Source organism: Nuphar pumila, chromosome 15 (assembly GCF_984573655.1).
Source record: "Nuphar pumila chromosome 15, dmNupPumi1.hap1.1, whole genome shotgun sequence".
Lineage (NCBI taxonomy): Eukaryota > Viridiplantae > Streptophyta > Magnoliopsida > Nymphaeales > Nymphaeaceae > Nuphar > Nuphar pumila.
The window spans coordinates 19,797,851-19,816,782 of record NC_143263.1 but is presented as its reverse complement, the minus strand read 5'-3'; the positions used below and the strand labels follow the sequence as shown (position 1 = coordinate 19,816,782).

The window sequence follows — 18,932 nt, the reverse complement described above, 5'->3', positions numbered from 1 at the left end:
CCATAGTTGGGGGAAATCTTTCTTGTATCCCACATCACTCCCCTGCTTCGTAAAAGTCAGCAATTGTAGGCTCTATCTAGAGAAAAGTTGTAAAGAGTGTAGGCCTGAGCTAAGCTTTATAGAGATGCGTAGCTATAGGAAGTTACTCCTAATCTATTTTTACAGAAGGAAAGTCCTCATGTAGCCCCCTCCTTTGTGACAGTTTATGGCCAAATTACCTCAAATAAAAAAGCTTTTCAGGCAAAGCTTAAAACTGTCAATGACAACTAGCACCTTCATTGGTGCATTAATACTTCAACATGAACCAACATCTAAGACACCATAAAGGTGTGTGACTTCAATTAATTTATGAAGAAATTGGAACTTGTTAACATTCTATTGGTAGAGAGCACACATAGTCCAATACCAAGGCAATTTGTGTCTAAACAAATTTAAACCAATTTTTGTCATTGACTAAGATCATTAAAGCCCAGCAATTTATCAATAGCAAAGTGATCCCAAGGAATATCTGTAAATATAGTATAATCTCCGTCAAGTGGGGTAACACAGAATGTTAGAAGCATATTTAAACTTTAGAAATGGTGATTTTGGACGAATGATTTCCAAGACAAGATATAATTGTAATGAAACAAGGTGTGCACAAACACAATACCAGTAAAGGGATACAAAAGTGCACAACCACAAAAGCCACTAATGGGCTAAATACAATAAGCCACAAAGGGCTGAACACAAAGCTTACAAAGAGCAAGAGCACACACATAAAAAAACATAAATCTTATAAAATGCTAAAGAAAAAGCATTAAAGAGTGAGGGGGGGTAACCCCCTCTATTTATACACACAAAGGGGCATGAGAAATTCCCTTGGGAGCTCCCAATAGAGACGTTTGGGATGGTCCCAACGTCTCGATGGTCAAAAAGACCATAGAGCCCTTAACTAAATAAAGAAAAGAAAAATATATAAATAAAGAAATGAAAATAAAGCAGTCCCTATTGGACAGACCTTATTACAATGTGAAAGGACCAAAATACCCCAGATGGGTATAACCTATTGCAATAAGGAAAAGTATAGTATATATACATTTAAATGTATATATACTATATTACATAAACAAGGAAATATATATAATACATATAATAGATCAGTGGGAAGCTACTTGACTGCATCCCTACCAGATGGTACCTGATTGCATGGGACTGCCAATTTTCGGCGTTTTTCTGAAATTTTGACTTTACATATGTGTTCAGCATGATTGGTTTACTAGAAAATGACACTTGGATCATTTGATTCTAATGCATGGATAAATTTTTATAAGGTTCAAAAATCAATGGTCTACAATTTTCATAATTTTTTTAGGCTTCAAATACCGTTTTTCCATCCAAAATGAATGATCCAAGTGTCAATTTCTAGAAAATCAATCATGCTATGCTGAACACGTCTGTAAGGTCAGAATTTCGAAAAAACACCGAAAAAAATCTTAATGGTACGTTTTCTACCTGGTAGGTTTCCATAATATATATAACACCCTCACGCCCCAAACTGAGGGTGAGATCACCGAAAGTTTGCTTAAGAGGAAAGAGAACCGAGGTGATGGCACGACTTTGGTGAAGAAATCCGCAAGTTGATATTCTAACGTAACATAAAGAAGTTCAATAGTGCATTTCAAGAATTCGAATTGAACATAACGACAGTCCATCTCGATGTGCTTTGTTCCTTCATGGAAGGTGTGGTTGCTAGCAATATAGATTGAGCTCTTGTTGTCGCAACACATCTTCAAAGAAGTTGAGATGGAGATGGAGATGGAGATGCTGACACCCATATCTTTAAGTAGACTTCTCAACCAAACAATCTCAATAGTAGTAGTAGTAGTCATCACTCGGTATTCAGCTTCAGTGGAAGACAAAGATATTTTTTGTTGTTTCTTACATCTCCATGATATAAGTGAGTCGCCAAAAAATATACACTATCTTGTAGTGGAAATGCAATCATTGGGATTACCACCCCAATCAGAGTCAGCATGAGCAATTAAACTAGGAGATGAAAAAGAGGATAAAAAGAGTCATTTTGTCATTGTCCCCTTTAAATATTTAATAATACGCATGATTGTTGCCATATGAACAAAAGTTGGAGCATGTTGAAATTGACTTGCATTGTGAACAGCATGTGCTATATTTGGCCTGGTGATAGATAAGTACATAAGAAATCTGATCAAACGACGATAAAGAGTGGGATCATCTAATAGAGTTTCATCATTGTCCCTCATTTTGACATTTATCACCTCTAAAGTATATCTTATTTTCGTCAGTTAGACCAGATTTAGCAATAATATCTTATGCAAGTTTCATCTGTGAAAGCACATACCCCTAAGAGAGTAAGCAACTTCAATACCTAAAAAATATCTCAAAAAGCCAAGGTCAAACATATCAAAATTTCTTTTAAGAATATTCTTAATTTCACCAATGCCTTTTTTATTGATTTTAGTGATGATCATATCATAAACATATAATAGAAAAATAATTATATTATTCTCTGCATTTCTAACAAAGAGATTAGTGTCAATATAACATGAAACAAAGCAATTGTCGATAATATTACTAAATCGATCATACCAAGCCTTTTTAAGACCATAAAAAGCTTTTTTAAGTTTAAGAATTTGGTCATTTTTAATGTTATACCCGGGTGGAGGATTCATAAATACTTCTACACAAAGGTCACCATTAAGAAAAACATTTTTCACATCTAACAGATAAATAAGACATTGCTTAATGGACGCTAAGGCAATAAATGTTCAACACTAGTCATCCAACTAACAGGGCCAAAAGTTTCATCATAGTCAGTATCATATTCGTGTGAATACCCATTAGCCACTAATCTAGCTTTATACCTTTCTAGGGACCCATCACTTTTGGTTTTGACTTTAAAAACCCATCAACAACCTATAGCCTTCTTTCATATAGGTAAATTAACAACTTCCCATGTTTTGGCTTTATGAAGAGCTTCTAATTCTAATTTTATGGCTTCTATCCAACCAGGATGTTGTTTAGCTTTATTGAAATTGGAGGGTTCATGGTAAGCATGAATAGTCATCAAGCAAGCCCTATATTTGGGAGAAAAGGAATCGTAAAACATAAACTTACTTGGTGGCCTAGAAGTTCTTTGAGACTTTCTAGACAAAGGTTCTTCTAATGGTTGACCGTGTGAATAATTTTGAAAAGCACTTTGTTGTTTTTCACCCTCACGTCAAGTATAAATCCGCAACTCGTTAAAAGAATTTTCACTAAGAGAATTATCTTTAATCATTAAGAGAATTATCCCTATCAAGAGAGGTTTCATCATCAACACATTCAATATTATTATTATCACAAACAATAGATACTTGGGTATTCTTTCTAGGCAATAAATCAAAAGGAAAAGAGTAATCAATTTCTTTTAAAGGTTCAATTTGATCAAATCCATTTTGATCTTTTAAGTCACATTTCTTGAAATATACAATTTGGTATTTTTGAAATCATAACATCTATATCCTTTTTTTTCACCATACCCAATGAAAGCATATTCCATGGCCTTGGGTGAAAGCTTATCATTTTCTTGAAAAATAACAAAGTATTTGCAACCAAACACTCTTAATCTCTTAAAATCTGGAGTTATTTTAAACAAATTTTCAAAGGGAGAAATATTTTAAGAGAAGAGGAAGGCATTCTATTAATAAGATATATTGCGGAAAGTGCGGCTTCAGCCCAAAACACTTGGGAGCATTCTTGGAAATAAGTGTTAAGATGGATGTATTCTTTTATATATTATATTAATATATTTATATATGTAATATATATATATATCTTAGTAAACCTAGGTTGACTATCTCTATTCATTGGACACTAGTCCAATGGCTAGAAGGGAATCTTCCTCTACAAATAAGTGGGTGTGTGCATAAGTGAGACTTGAGAAAGTGATGGGTAGTTTTAAGATTATGTGTGTGATTTGAGTGTATTATAGTGAGGATTCTTTATAATTTTTATTTGTTTTATATTATTTGAATTTTAGCCTTAATGAAATTGTTTATTTTTACTTCGTATTAATGAATGAAATGGATTCAAGAATTTCGCATTCCGATATGTATCTTTAGCTTCTTGTTTTTCATGTGTATGGTAAGTTTTAAAAGGAATTATGTTAAAAATAAATATTTTTTGAAGTATATAGAAATTTTTGTGTTTTGATATATATATATATAGGATTATGGATATGTGTAGTGAAAATCTATATTTTGCCAAGATATATATGCTTTTGCACACTCACTCCATTTGAATAAAAATATATTTTTATATTGTGCCTTATTATGTATCCCCTTTGTGGGATTTGTGATTATGTTCTTTTAAAACACCTCTTCTTGGTCCCCTTTGTAGGTATTGTGAGTGTGTTCCTTAGAGAACACCTTTTTAGTTATTCACTCAAGTTGAATTCGTGGTTTCTTAAATTATTATGTGTTTTGCAAAGTACTAAAAAATCACATTTCTTAACGTATGTATGGACTATCTTTGGAATATTATGATGTGATCAAGCATGAACTTTTATTGTGATCAATTTTTGATAAGGTCTGCTTTGAATATGTTATTTCATATATATTTGAGCAATATTTTCTCTATTAAGAAAGATTATTTTCAAATGACACGTGTTGGATTAAGATTTTTGTTTTGGCATATGCCTTAAGAAGTCTTTATTGAATGGCATATGCATAACTTGTTATAGTATAATAAATGTGTTTATCTTTTGTGATTTCTCTCGTGTATTAATATTCTGCATCATGCTTATTTAAGAAATTTACATTATGAGAAAAAAAATCTCGTGTTTGATGTGATCATATACATGTGGATCTTTATGGCTCTTTGAGAGTATTTTATCAAAAACATCTATATTGTTTTTATAAAGATTGTATGTGGTCCTTAGTATTTTTTTTATCTCACCCACTAATGGCTTTGTATCAGTGTGATTGTGCACTAGTGCCCTTAAGTTATTACAACCCTTTGAGAATCTTCATATGATTGTCTGCCTCATAGTAGACTTATGATTTAGCTCTAACCTCTTATCATTTGTGTTCTTGTCTCTTTAATGAGACTTATTGACTTTTTGTATGTGATGTGCTTAGTGCCTTTTGCATGTGATGTGCTTAGTGCACTTGTTTCTCGTAGGTGGATTTATGATTTATTGAAGGATTCTCAAACATTATGAATTGCATATAATTGCATCAATTGACATATTGTTGTGCATATGATTACATTAATTTTATGCTAAGGTTTTTACCTAACTTTATTGGATTTGATTTGAAACTTGTTTTTCTCAAATTGGATATTTGAAATGAACTCACCTATTTGGAAATTGATGTTTGTGAGTATGTATTGCCTTTTTATCGCATTTGAATTGTCCTTCATTGAATTTTATATAATGCATCATTTGTTTGGCGAGTTGTATGTACTTCTATGTTGTGGGACCAGAGTTAATTGTTGAGGTGAGTTATGTGTGCACCTTTTGTCTTCTTGTTAGTATAGATTGCCAAATGATTTGTCGCTAACTGACGGTTGATTGACCCCTGGTTCTATGAGTGTTGTATCACTCATTTGTTTCTTGTGCACCTCGATGTTATGGAGTTAGGGTTACCCGTTGAGGTGACTTGTGTGCAACTCATATGTGTTGTCATTTGCCTTGGGTCTGATTGATGGTTGATTGGCCTCTGAACTCAGTGTTGTTAAAAATTCGAGTTAGTCATTGGGGTGAGTCGTGTGTGCACCTCATGTCATCTTGTCAGTATAGGCAGGTGATTGACCTCGATTTCTATGAGTGTGTTTTAATACTCGTTTGTTTATATGGTCATTGGATGCTTGATATCTTGTAATGATAGTTACGTTTTTTAAACCATGGAGTTTCGAAAGATTGTTAAAATCATTATTGATGGCATTAGTTTGTTTCTCATTACAAGCTGTCTAATCTTTTGTATTCTCTTTTGTTATACCTCATATCTAAGTGTCATTCTATGTAGACAAGAGATGTACTTAGCCCATAAGTGGCATTGAGAGAATACTTTTGTTCTAGTAGTTGATACACTCATTTTGAGTGTCATTATATATAGATAGAGATGTTTATTCACTCTTTTATGTGTTTGGCACATAAGTAGCATTGAGATAATACTCTTGTTCTATTAGCTGATACACTTATTTTAAGTATCATTATACGTAGACAACAGATATTTATTCACACTTTTATGTGTTTTTAGTTCATTAGTGGCATTGTAATTATGCTCTTGTACTAGTCGTTGATACACTTGTTTTGAGTGTCATTATATATAAACAAGAGATGGTTATTCACACTTTTGTGTGTTTATTTAGCCCATAAGTGGCATTGAGATTATGTTCTTGTTCTAGTCGCTAATACAATTGATTTTTTATTATTGGATGTCTAGTGAGGTGATTGCTTGTAGTGGTCAAACTAGTGTTAAGATTAGCCCATAAGGGATTTTTAAATCTCTTCGTAATTTTTTGAACTGATTTGCTCTTGTATAAGAAATGATTATTGAAATATTTTCATGCATTTTTGCATTTAATATGCTTTAGTTACATGATTTGTTCCATGATTAATTGTCTTTCATGTTTTGCATAAGTTTAATTAGCGCTTTCTAAGCATTTGTTAATGAAGGATATATTATTATTACCTTGTGAGTTTGTGTGTTTTCAATTGGTCCATAAGTAACCACCATCGTATTGATATCTCATTGTAGCCTGTGGCATTTCTTTGAGATATTGTTGGTTTCATTAGTACGTTTTCTAAGCATGTGTTCTTGAAAGATTTTTCATTATCTCTTAAAATTGGTTCAATAATGACCATTTTAGTTGTATGGCTAATAATGCTTCTAAAATGAAATTGATCCACGTACATTCGACTTTTCTTAAATCTTTTATCAAGTAATTGAAATCATTTTTTATCTTCATCTGTGTAAAAATGATTTGCTATTTATATATCTTTGTGAGTTATTTTTTCATGATATTGATAATGTTGAAAATTCATGATTGTTATGCATTAATATGCCTTTTTATGATAAATATATCTGTGCATGATTTTCATGAATGATTAAAGTGATAAATGACTAGTGTTTGAAATTAATGATTTTTCAAATTAATTTTTACTCTAAATGATTTTGAAAATTGTTAAATTGACTTATCTTCCATATATTGTATGTTTGTGTGCTTGGCCATCCTCTCTATATAATATATATATATATATAAAGTATAGTTATTTCTTGTTAGATCGTTGAGTTTCAACTAAACTTGACTTCTGTATAAAGTTAGAAGCTTGACTCACATTAGGCTTTAGTCTAACAGTCTAATAAGAGATTACCTTCAAAGTTAACCAGATAGATATTATGTCAACCACATGGCTAATACAATAGACAAATCAAAAATGAATACATGGTCTAGACTGAATAAAGCCATACCACAATAGACAGCATTTTGGTGTCCCCTCAATTTTTTAATTATCTGCATCTTTTGCATCAAAGTTGATGGCTTAGCAATTGCATAACACGCTGCGCGAATAGATGGAGCACGATGATGCTTAGTGAAACCACCTCCAATCTCCCTCAAGCTTAACCCATGCACCTGGTCAGCTTGCATATGTGGCCAGCGCAAATAAGTTGGCACTTGGATCACTTTCTTTTCATCTTGAGTTTTGCCAGCTGGAGAAAATGAGATTAAACAGGCAAATGAATTACTCAGCACCAAATAGCTAGTGATACTGCCAAACAAAAATGTATGGGTTCAGGTATGCTGTAAAAACGAAATTAAGAAGTAAAAAAAGGGTTTCTATGACAGACTACTCACAACCAAGAAGCGAGAAAGAACCACTTCCAAGAAAAGTAGGTACATCAGCAGCAGTCAGCGTATTTCCTCGGGGCATGTCATGTGCAGGGGAAGATCCAATCAGTAATAATTGCTTCAACAGCTTCACCAAGTGGTCCTTCTCAATGTGAGGATACCTGAAAACCCAATATTACACTCTTGAGATGAAACACAAGTAGGAAAAGGGAGATGCCATTCCCTAACCATCAGAATCCCCTGTCAACTAACCTCTAATGTACTACTAGGAATTTCCCTTCAGCCACTTCAGATTATACCTGTCAAAGGGCCTCCCACTCCTCAGTCCTCTTTGATTATCTCACAGGTTATTGAATTCAAATATGGCACCACCTCGGCAAGGCCTATGCCAGGGAAAAGTCAGAGATGGCTACGACACTGGCTGCTAGCACACTCCTCAAGTGGCATCCGTCCGGTGCCCCTCTAAACAGCCATTGTCACACTCATCCCCATCCCAGATATTCTTTTCAGTCTACTTCACAAGGGAAATTAGCTACTCGAACAAGTCCCATGGGTCTAGCTTCAATGGTGTACCTCGTTCTTGTTTAACTTAAGGTTTATTGTATAGTAAAGTGTATCTAGCTATGTCTACCAAGCTTCTCAGCCTTGTGCTGTTTTATGCTTTATATGGAAGACATTTTTTTACGGTGGTTTGGACATATTCGACGAAGGCCTAATGATGCTCCAGTTAGAAGGATGGAGAAATGGGAAAATATATTAGTTAAAAGAGGTCGGGGTAGGCCTAGGAAGACATGGATGGAGGTGATAGGAAAGGATATGAATGCTTTGAACCTCACCGAGGACATGGCATTGGATAGAAATGAATGGAGGAGAAGGATTCATGTGGAAGACCCAGAATGATTTTCTTTGTTGGTTCATATCGCCGACCCCAATTGTTTTGGAATGAAGGCGTAGTTGTTGTTGTTGTTGTATGGAAGACATTTTTTTGGTTGGGAATAATGATACCCAAGTCTCTACAGCCATTCCTGAGCTCAGTCACCTTAAAATTAAGGACTTAGGGTCCTTAAACTATTCTTATGAACATAAATGATCACATCCACAGTCAGTGTTAGACCAAAAGAAATCAGCGAGACTTATGTTACCCATTTATCAAATGGATGGAACTAAACCTGTCTGCACTCTTTCCAGCAAAGAAAGATGACAATTAATGATGGGATTTTCTATTTTTAGATACAGTTGAAAACAGATGGCCATTGTATTGCAATATCCAATCTCAACAGACTGGATATTGTGCCCGCTAATCAAGTTGGTCAGTTTATCCACACTCAGTGCTACACCTTTTTGGCAACCAAGGTGCTCCTTCCAATGCTGTAGAAACTTTGGGCTATCGAATTTTATTTTGACTATCACCATCTACATCCTTGGTTGTTTAATCAATAATAAGCAGGATGGGTTACCGAGACAATAGACAGTTCAACACCATACTTTCTATCATTTTGGGCCAAATCGTTTTCCTTTACGTTTAAGAAGCAAATCTTGGTTACTTATTTCAGTTTTAGGCCTACCACTGTTGGACACCTTTTCTGGGTGTGATATCTATCAAAGGAACTGGGCATTTTCCAGGAACATCAACCATTTTGTCAGAGTATTAGTTATGACAACAAATGCAGTCTTAGCCAGAGCAACAATGAAATATGTAAAAACTTTCATCAGAACAAATAGCTCAAGGAGAAATTCACGTCTGATACGTTATTAATATAGTCCACTAGCTGACATCATCAGTGAGACTCAAGAACTACAATTTCCTTTTGTGATAGCCTACATGCATAGTGCCCGTCAACTTGCAAAAGAGTCTTCAGCAGAGATGTGCCAGAATAAACTATTAAAGGGTCCAAGTGGCATCACAATTCGCTCTAGGACTCCACAGAAATACACTAGAGGGCAGAGAATCAAATGAAATCCAGAAGTAGCCACCACAAGGAAATAAAGATAAGGGAAGAAAATCATCATCTATGGATCATGGTATCTGAGATGAAAAATGGTGATTCATAGCCATCACTCTCAGGAAAATATTAAAACTATCAATTTGCATTTTCATCTAGTAATTCTTTTTTGGGTATCAGGTAAAAGGAGAGGGGCGGGGCTTCGAACCCGTGACCTTTATTTTAATGGCAGAAAAGAAAACCACCACACCAAACATAATTATTGTGCATTTCCTCTAATTAAACATGTGTGGGTTCAGAAACGTACTGATACATTCTATATAATTTTGTGTTTTAATTGTAAGATGATACTTAGATAATATCCAGTACAGAATTTCAATCTAGTCCATTAAGCTGCATCTCCTGCCAATTTGACAACCAACGCTCGCATGGCATGACTTCCTACTACCAACTGTATCCTCTGAAGACCGTGGTCAAAGACATTAAAATACACAGCAACCAAAAGTGCACAAAAATGAATTACGATCCTTCTTCCTTGGAACTTTCCTCTCATGTGCATATAAGTAGCTTTATAAGGAACCTTTAATTTAACTTCTTTATCAGATCCCACATTTTTAATCTTTATTGAGGAAGAACCACTTATGTCCCCGACCCCTAACAAATTGTGAACAAAAAAATTTAAAAGAGGTCACCAGTTGATTTTCCCTTCACATAAAAATCAGCAAAGACCATGATGTAAAAATAGCCACTCCAACTGAAACATCAATACAAACACAATATTTGAAAAGGGTTAATGTTCAAAGTTCAAACCATACAAGCACTGAAAAACTTGGAATTAGAGAAAACAAATATTCCAATTTTGTTACCCCAAAAAAAGGAAATAAAAGATAACACAATGATAAGTCAAAGCATGTGGCCGTGAGTATAATAATAAAACAAGCAAAATTATAAACATGAGTCAGTGGTTCTACCATTCTGGGTTTGCCAAGGATATATCAGAAACAAATAATTTACACAATAAAATGATTGGAGAACAGAAGACTTTTTAAAGGCCAGATGGAAGAGAGTGTACCTTTCCACCAATTTATTATAGCTCAATGGGAGTGACATGCCATCATCATTTTCATCACCACTGCGGGCACCACTTCTCGAGTACCATGCATGATATCTTCGAGGTAGAAGCTGATGCTCCAAAAGCTCATTCCAGATTTGGCCATACGTCCGGTAACATGGCCCAGCTGAGAGGAAATGCATGATCAAAAAGTAAACTTCTCTATGATCAATCTCAACATCAGCCTCCATAGCAGGGCCTGCCATAGCCCCTTGCTCTGCATATTGGATGGTCGCTGATACCTTACTTGGAATGCATGGGGTAGTAATATCAAGAGTAGGTTCATTCTTCAAAGGCATATACTTCCTGAGGGCCATATGTTGCAAGAAACCTGGATTTTACACAAAGAGCAGGTGATTATAGGTGTCAAGGGATGCACTTCTTTCACTGTTAATGCTACATCTGCTAAGATATTTTTTATTTAGCCTCCATTCCTCAAGACATATACACATATTTTTCAACAGTAATAGTATAAGCAAATCCTCACTAAGAAATTTCTTGGGAGAAGTTCAAAATAATTATTTTTTTCTTGGGGATCTAAGGATCTTGGCAGTAAAAGGGAAATTTCAATCAGATAAAGGGATTAAAGAAGAAAAAAGGACTAACGATTAATAGCATAAAACTAGAAACCTGTATAAAGATTGGGGGGGGGGAAGAACTGAAGAAAAACCTTCATATAAATCAGAACAACTTTTCCTGATCCTATCCCCATATAATGAGGATTGCTTGTATCATGTATTTTGTGATGAAATACCTTTAATATCATCTTTGAAAATTACTATGAAATTGCCATGGTACTTAGAAAATGCCAGAGATAAATTGTGCCTTTAACTAAAACACGTATGGATATCTAAACACATGCACATCCATATGTGTGTGTATCCTCATAAATCTTCAACTCCTTGTGGAGAAATCATGAACATGACTTGAAAGGGAAAAATAACAAGGTAGATCAAACTAAGGAAGAAGACAGAAAGAAGATGCGAGCAATGTTTTTTTATTTCATATAAACACAATAACATAAGAAACAAAAGAAAAATAAAAACGAGAAAAAAAATAAGAAAATATAATATAAGTGATCATTGACAAATGTTATCCCTTTCCCTGTGGTCCAGAGAGGTTCACTGGTTACAGTTCAGGGGCAGGGAAACGTGAGCAATTTTTTTTGTTTTTCCTACAAACACAAGAAACAAAAGGAAATTAAAAAAGAAAATAGAATAAGAAAAATCTAATACCAGTGGTCATTGACACCTTTTATCACTTTCCCTGTGGTCAGGGTTGCAGTTCAGGGGCGGCCAATGCCAGAGAACCCCCTGTATGTTAACCAAGAATCAGTTGAGGTACGCTCCCAATACTAGGTCGTCAGGTGTGCTTCATGGCTAAAAGCAGAAAACCAGGCAACTACGTTGGAGACTAATTTGGGATGCATCAAGGCAATTCCTTTTTCTTTTTCTATCTAAATAAAAGAGAAGTGTATTATTGAATTAAACAGAACTGCAGCAAAAAGGTGGCCAGAAGCCACCATAAAGTAGAACATCTAATTATTACAATCTAAATATCATCCCTTCAATGTCCCATCCCAGGATAAGTCAGCCCCAGACTATTTGATAGTAACCCAGTACAAAGTTGATATTATGCTGGATAAACTGGAATCATCAGGCAACACCCTGTTTAATGACTAATAATAGTGGAAGTTTCATAAACATCAAAATTAACAATTTCAAAGGAATAGGCAGCTGTTTGATTCCACAGTCGAGGTGCAGGCTGCGTACGCTTTTCACGTAGGATTTATCCAACCACCAAGTGCAGTCTACTATGATTGACTAAGGATAGAAGACACCGCTTAAAGAAAATGGATAGACTAAAGTCATCTGTATATTACTGCTCAAACTGAGTACACTGCCAATCAATAATTTATTTATGTAGTTGATAACAAACAAAAATCCAATACATAACCTTTCTAATGAAAAATACTGAAACAACTAAAAAATGGCGATCTCATTGAAAAAAAAAGAAACTAAAAACTGATGATCACCAAGAAGATCGAGACACCTATCACTGAGCTTTGTTGGCGACTTGCTTCAACATATAAAGACCTCAAAATTATTTCTCTTAGCAATCACCTTCATGAGTGGTTCCTATACAGGTCAGAATGTTGCCTGAAAGAAGAAATAAAATATGGTTTCATCGCATAGTTCCAAAGAGAAGCCAACTTATGAGTAGTATTAAGGACGTATGAGGTGTTGGGATGCCATAAATGTCCATCAGAAAGTGGACAACTTTATCTCCCTAACATTAACAAAACAGTAGGCTTCAACAACAACATAACTCATGCTTTATCAACACTGAAATGAAATCAATTTATTTAACTAGTCTCTGTATTGCTGCTTACATGATCCCTTATTTGATCTTTACTTCTCTTTTTCATTGAGTGAGCGGGGTTGTTTTCCCTCCAACCCTCTTGGATCATGGAGCCATTCAAATCTGTTGGGATGATGGCTTTTCCTCCACTCAGTTTTCTGCCTAGAACTTTGATGGCTAGGAATCCCAGGTTTCCACCAGATGGTATCACATGAATAGAGGGTTGAACAAGAAGGTAGATTGGTCACATTCATATTATGAGGAAATCAGAGTATGTCAGAATTTATAATGTGAAGACAGTCAGAGAGCACATATCAGTTTAAGAATCTGGGGAATGGCAGGAAATATGACGAGATTCAGAAGATCTCTCCTGAGGTAGAGGGGGAGAATAAGGACAAATTGATGTAGGAGATAAACTCCTACTGCTCCAAATCAGGAAACAGCTATTGTGAGAGAGAAGATACATAGTAATCAATGTTCTAGAGTCACCTGGATGATGAAGGGAGACTTAAATACAAAAACTTTCCATCTGATGGCCTCGCATGCACATTGAAGGGACCATGTCCAATCCTTGGTGATCGGTGATTAGAGTTATGGTGGTTTTGAGGCCATGTGGGCTTCATGTCCAACCAGGTTGCAGCCATTTTTGTTTAGTTGCCTTATCTATCGCTCCAAGAAGAGGACAGATGTCAAACTTATGAAACCTTTCACAGGCAAGCAAAAAAACAGGTGATTTGAAGCTTTTCCAAATCTAAAGTGTCGGAGCCTGTTTCACCATTGCCCGGTCAAAGAAGATATTATGCCTTTTGTGTGTCAGTTTCACAGTAATGAGAAGATGCTGAACAAATTTGTTAGATCTCTCCTTATTCTCTCATCCCCAAGAAAGTGGGATCCAATAATATAGAGAAATCCAAACTGATTGTTCTTCTAAATAGCAACTTCCAAATCCTGGCAAAAACATTGGTAGAGAGATTGGAGCAAGGTTGCCACACTAGGAAGCGAAATCGGGAAACGATACGAGAAGCGGAAGCGAGAAGCGATGCATTTTAAAATATATAGGAAGCAGGAAGCGAGGAATAAAAAACAAAGAAATATAAGAATTGAATGAGAATCAAAATAAAACACAAATAAAAACTAAAATAAAAGTGACTAATATTAAATTTCATGACTTTTTAGTGTAAGAATTAAATTTCTAACAAAATCTAAAAAAATAATGACTACCAATTTAGCGAAAGCACATGGAAGTGAGTGAGAAGAGTAAGAGAAAACACATAAAAAGCATGAAAAGTTGAGTAAGAGAACATATAATAAGAATAAATGAAGCATGTGGAGAGCATAGGAGAAGTGTGGGGGAATCGAGGTTCTCATCAAGTTTCGGAAGCGAGGAGTATCGCGCTTTCGAAGTGAGTTTCCGGGAAGCGAGCTTCCCACCTATCTAAGAAGCTTCCAGTAACTCTGAATTGGAGGCATTCCATCCACAATTGATTTCACCTAATCCACAAACATCCAACCTTGAAAGACAGATCCAAGATTGTCAGTTAATTACAAAACAAAAAAGCCACTCAACAATAAGTAGAAGATCAAAGGCTTTTATTTTGAAGATATGCCTCAAAAAGGCATTCAACTATGTAATTTGGGATTATCTTACAATGAATATGGAGGCAATAGCTTGTTAAAATACATGTAATCAATATATTTATATATATATATAAATATATTTATCCACCTATACGATAAGGGGTATTTCTGTAACTCGTCCAATAGGGGCATTGTAGTCTTTTTCCTTTTTCTTCTTTTTTCTTTTCTTTTTTCTTTTTCACTTATTTCTTTTTTTGTTTTATTTTTGTCTTTTTTGTGCATTAAATGCACACCCGTTGGGAGCCCAACGACACCTTGTTGGGACTCCCAATGGTGCCTCTCTCTCTCTTTTCTCTAACTCTCTCTCACTCCTCTCTTCCCTATAAATAAGTGGGGTCTCCCCCTTTGTAAAGTGTGGCTTCTTCAAGCCTCTTTGTTCCTTTATAAGATTTTATGCTTTCAAGCCATTGTTGGCTTTTGTGTGTGTCCTCTTTTCGACTTGTTTTTTGCTTTCTATGTGTGAATGTCCATTGTAGGACATATATTTCTTTTCCGCATATTTCATTACATGGTATCAGAGCCTTGGTTATGCTCTTCATTCATATAGCTAGTTGACTAGTTATACATCTTTTTTGTTTGTCCTCCATTCTTGAGTCTATGATGGAAGGAGAACAAAAGATTGATCTCTCCTTCAAGCTTAATGATACCAACTACATGATGTGGGCCACCGCCATGGAGAACAACCTCAAAGGTAAAAAGCTTTGGGGATATATTATGGGCACCATTAGGGAACCTCAATTTCAACTTACAAAAATGGATGGTGATCAAGAAAAAGCTCTAGAAGGAAATGCTCGCATGAAGGCTATTGAAGATCACCAATCTAAAGTCGAAGATTGGGAAAGTAAACATGCAAAAATTCTTGCATGGTTCATGAACAACGTGGAGCTCAAAATTTGCGCCAGCATTGCTAAATTTCGCCTAGCAAATGAAGCATGGTTCTTTATGAAAGGTATGTATAATCAAAAAGACCTTGCTCGTCAATTCTTTCTCCAAGAAAAAATTCGTACCATTAAGCAAGGTGAAATGAGTGTAAGAGATTACTATAGCACTCTTGGACCTTTATGGGATGAGCTATCCCTTCTAGAACCAAAATGGGTGTCTAGTGAAGATGTAGAAATGAGAAGAGAACAAATGGAAAAAGAACACTTTTTCCATTTTTTACATGGGCTTAGGCCCGAATATGAACAAGTTAGATCCTCCCTTCTTCATAGATCTAAACCCCTTTCATTGGAAGATGCTATAGCCAAAATATGCCAAGAAGAAACACGTCTTGGCATGGTTAAAGGAGGAGATGAAGTTCTAGCTGTGTCTAGACCCGGCAATCATATGAAAGCCTATAAGCTTCCACATTTTGGGAGACAAAATAACTATAATGGCAATTATAGAAAAGCCATTTGTCATCATTGCCAAGAACCGGGTCATATAAGACCTAATTGTCCTAAGATAAATCAACCTCCAAAAGGTAAGGTTGCAATTATTGAAGAAACCTTACAAAAGAAGGAGGAGCCAATGAAAGGGAAGGAGTCTTTTCCCTTGCTCAACTATCCGAAGCACTTCAAATTCTATTCAAATCACCATCAACTTCGGGAGCCGCCATTGCCTCTTCTTCTCCTCCAGGTATGTCTTCTTGGATTCTTGATTCTGGAGCATCCTTTCATATGACCCCTATTGAAAATGGACTATCCAATCTATGTAATAACTCCAAAAATTCTTTTGTTTCCACCGCCGATGGTACCTCTTTACAGGTTAAAAGTTTTGGAACTTTAGACTTTTCGAAAGATTTCTTTGTGCCAAACGTAAGGGTGGTACCTCAACTTAATTTAAATCTTTTGGTTGTCTCTCAAATATGTGATCATGGATGTGAAATCTCCTTCTCAACCAAGGATTGCTCTATACAAGATCTCCAGTCCGGGAAGCGGATTGGGCAAGGCCATAGGATGGAAGATCTCTACTACATGAACAATTTGAAACTTCCCACTAACTCATTTTGTAATCATGTCCAAGATAAAAATATTGAAACTTGGCACGAAAGACTTGGACATCCAAGCTTCTCAAAAATGTACTCCTTTCCCTTTGGAAAGAAATTTTGTAATGAGAAACATTTTGTTTGCAAGAATTGTATTTTTGGAAAAATGAAATCCGCTCCTTTTCCAAATAGAACATTTGTGTCCAAAAGACCTTTTGAATTAGTCCATTCGGATGTTTGGGGTCCTTCTCCGGTCATATCAAAAGGAGGATACTCCTATTATGTTACTTTCATTGATGACTACACTCGATATGTGTGGATCTATTTTCTCAATCTAAAATCCGAAGTCTTTAATTTCTTTAAAAAAAATCATATGATTGTCAAAAATCAATTTTCAAGTAATATCTACATCCTTCGATCCGATTCTAGTGGAGAATATCTATCAAATGAATTTCAAGAATACTTGGAAACAAATGGCATTTGTCATCAAAGGTCATGTCCTAGGACTCCTCAACAAAGCGGTCTAGCCGAAAGAAAGCATAGACACATTTTGGAAACCACTAGGACTCATCTCATTTCCAAAGAAATTCCAAAGTGCTATTGGGCCGAAGCCGCCATAACTTCCACTTATTTGATAAATAGAATGATATCCTCATCCCTACAAAATATATCTCCATATGAAAAACTATTTGAAAGAACACCTGATTTTAATGGATTAAGAATTTTTGGGTGTAAATGTTTTGTCCTTACACATAAAAGAGATAAGTTATCTCCAAAAGCTATTGAATGTGTGTTCTTAGGATACGGAGAAAATCAAAAAGGTTTTAGATGCTTCGATCTCAAAAGCAACAAACTATATGTATCCAAAGATGTTACTTTTTTAGAAAATGAAAACGGCTTTGAGAAAAATAAAGATATTGATGAAAGCGAATATGCTTTCTTATTTGATCTTCTCTCTCAAGAAGATGTGACTCCTCACGAAGCGGAAGTTTCTAATGATTTAGAGGATATTCCTCTTAGTAATGTTGAAAATGAAAGTAATAATTTTGAAAATAGGTCAATTCAAACCTATTTTAGGCGTGGTCAACAAGTTCCCATAAGTGCTTTAGAAAAATATTCTCAAGACTCCAACATAGAAGAAATCTCTTTAAGGAGATCCAGCCGAATCTCCAATCCTCCTAATAGGTTTGTTTCCTATGAGTCCCTAACACCTAAGTATAGGGCATGCCTAATTGCATTACACTCTTATCATGAACCATCACACTATAATGAAGCCAAAAACATTCCTCAGTGGGTTGAAGCCATGAAACTAGAACTTAGTGCCCTTGAAAAGGCTAAAACTTGAGAAATACCCTCATTACCCACTGGGAAGAAATCTATTGGATGTAGATGGGTCTTCAAAATTAAAACTAAAAGTGATGGGTCATTAGAACGTTATAAAGCTAGGTTGGTAGCCAAAGGATATGCTCAAGAATACGGTATAGACTATGAAGAAACCTTTGCTCCCGTAGCTAGAATGACTAGTGTTAGGACTCTTATTGCAGTTGCATCTGTTAAAAAATGGCCTATCTATCAATTAGATGTTAAGAACGCATTTCTTAATGGTGAATTAAGTGAAGAGGTTTATATGGATCCTCCACTAGGAGTATCTATTGGTGAAAATAAAATTCTTAAACTTAAAAAGACACTGTATGGTTTAAAGCAAGCTCCAAAGGCTTGGCATGACAGGTTTAGCAATGTAATGACTAGCTTAAATTTTCGTTCATGTTATACTGACACTGCGTTGTTTGTAAAAAGTGCAGTGTCCTCAGTAGTTATTCTACTACTATATGTTGATGATATGATCATCACTGGAAGTGATGAGCAAGGAATCCATGATATTAAGAAAATTTTCAAAGAAAATTTTGACATGTCTGACCTTGGTTTCTTAAGATATTTTTTAGGTATTGAGGTAGCATATTCTCCCCGAGGATATATTCTCTCTCAGATGAAACTTGCCGCCGGCATTTGTTCCAAGTCTGGAATTTCGGATGATAAGAAGACAGAAACCCCTGAGGTT

The 18,932-nt window shown here is 35.3% G+C and overlaps 1 protein-coding gene across 2 annotated transcripts in view; it reads right to left on the bottom strand.

Annotated features, from left to right (window-relative positions):
- The window catches only part of LOC149814727 (uncharacterized), a 109,655-nt gene that overhangs the window by 74,049 nt on the left and 16,674 nt on the right, over nt 1-18,932 (bottom strand). Inside the window, exons 1-4 of one of the 2 annotated variants that reach the window (XM_089988487.1) lie at nt 12,144-12,229; nt 10,870-11,239; nt 7,861-8,015; nt 7,476-7,715 (exon numbers count right to left, since the gene is read on the bottom strand). In XM_089988487.1, the coding sequence (XP_089844613.1) occupies nt 7,476-7,715; nt 7,861-8,015; nt 10,870-11,239; nt 12,144-12,153 (775 nt within the window). In that variant the 5' untranslated portion in view covers nt 12,154-12,229. Of the gene's footprint in view, nt 1-7,475; nt 7,716-7,860; nt 8,016-10,869; nt 11,240-12,143; nt 12,230-18,932 lie in introns of those variants that run through there. The other variant, XM_089988489.1, reaches the window with a different exon arrangement.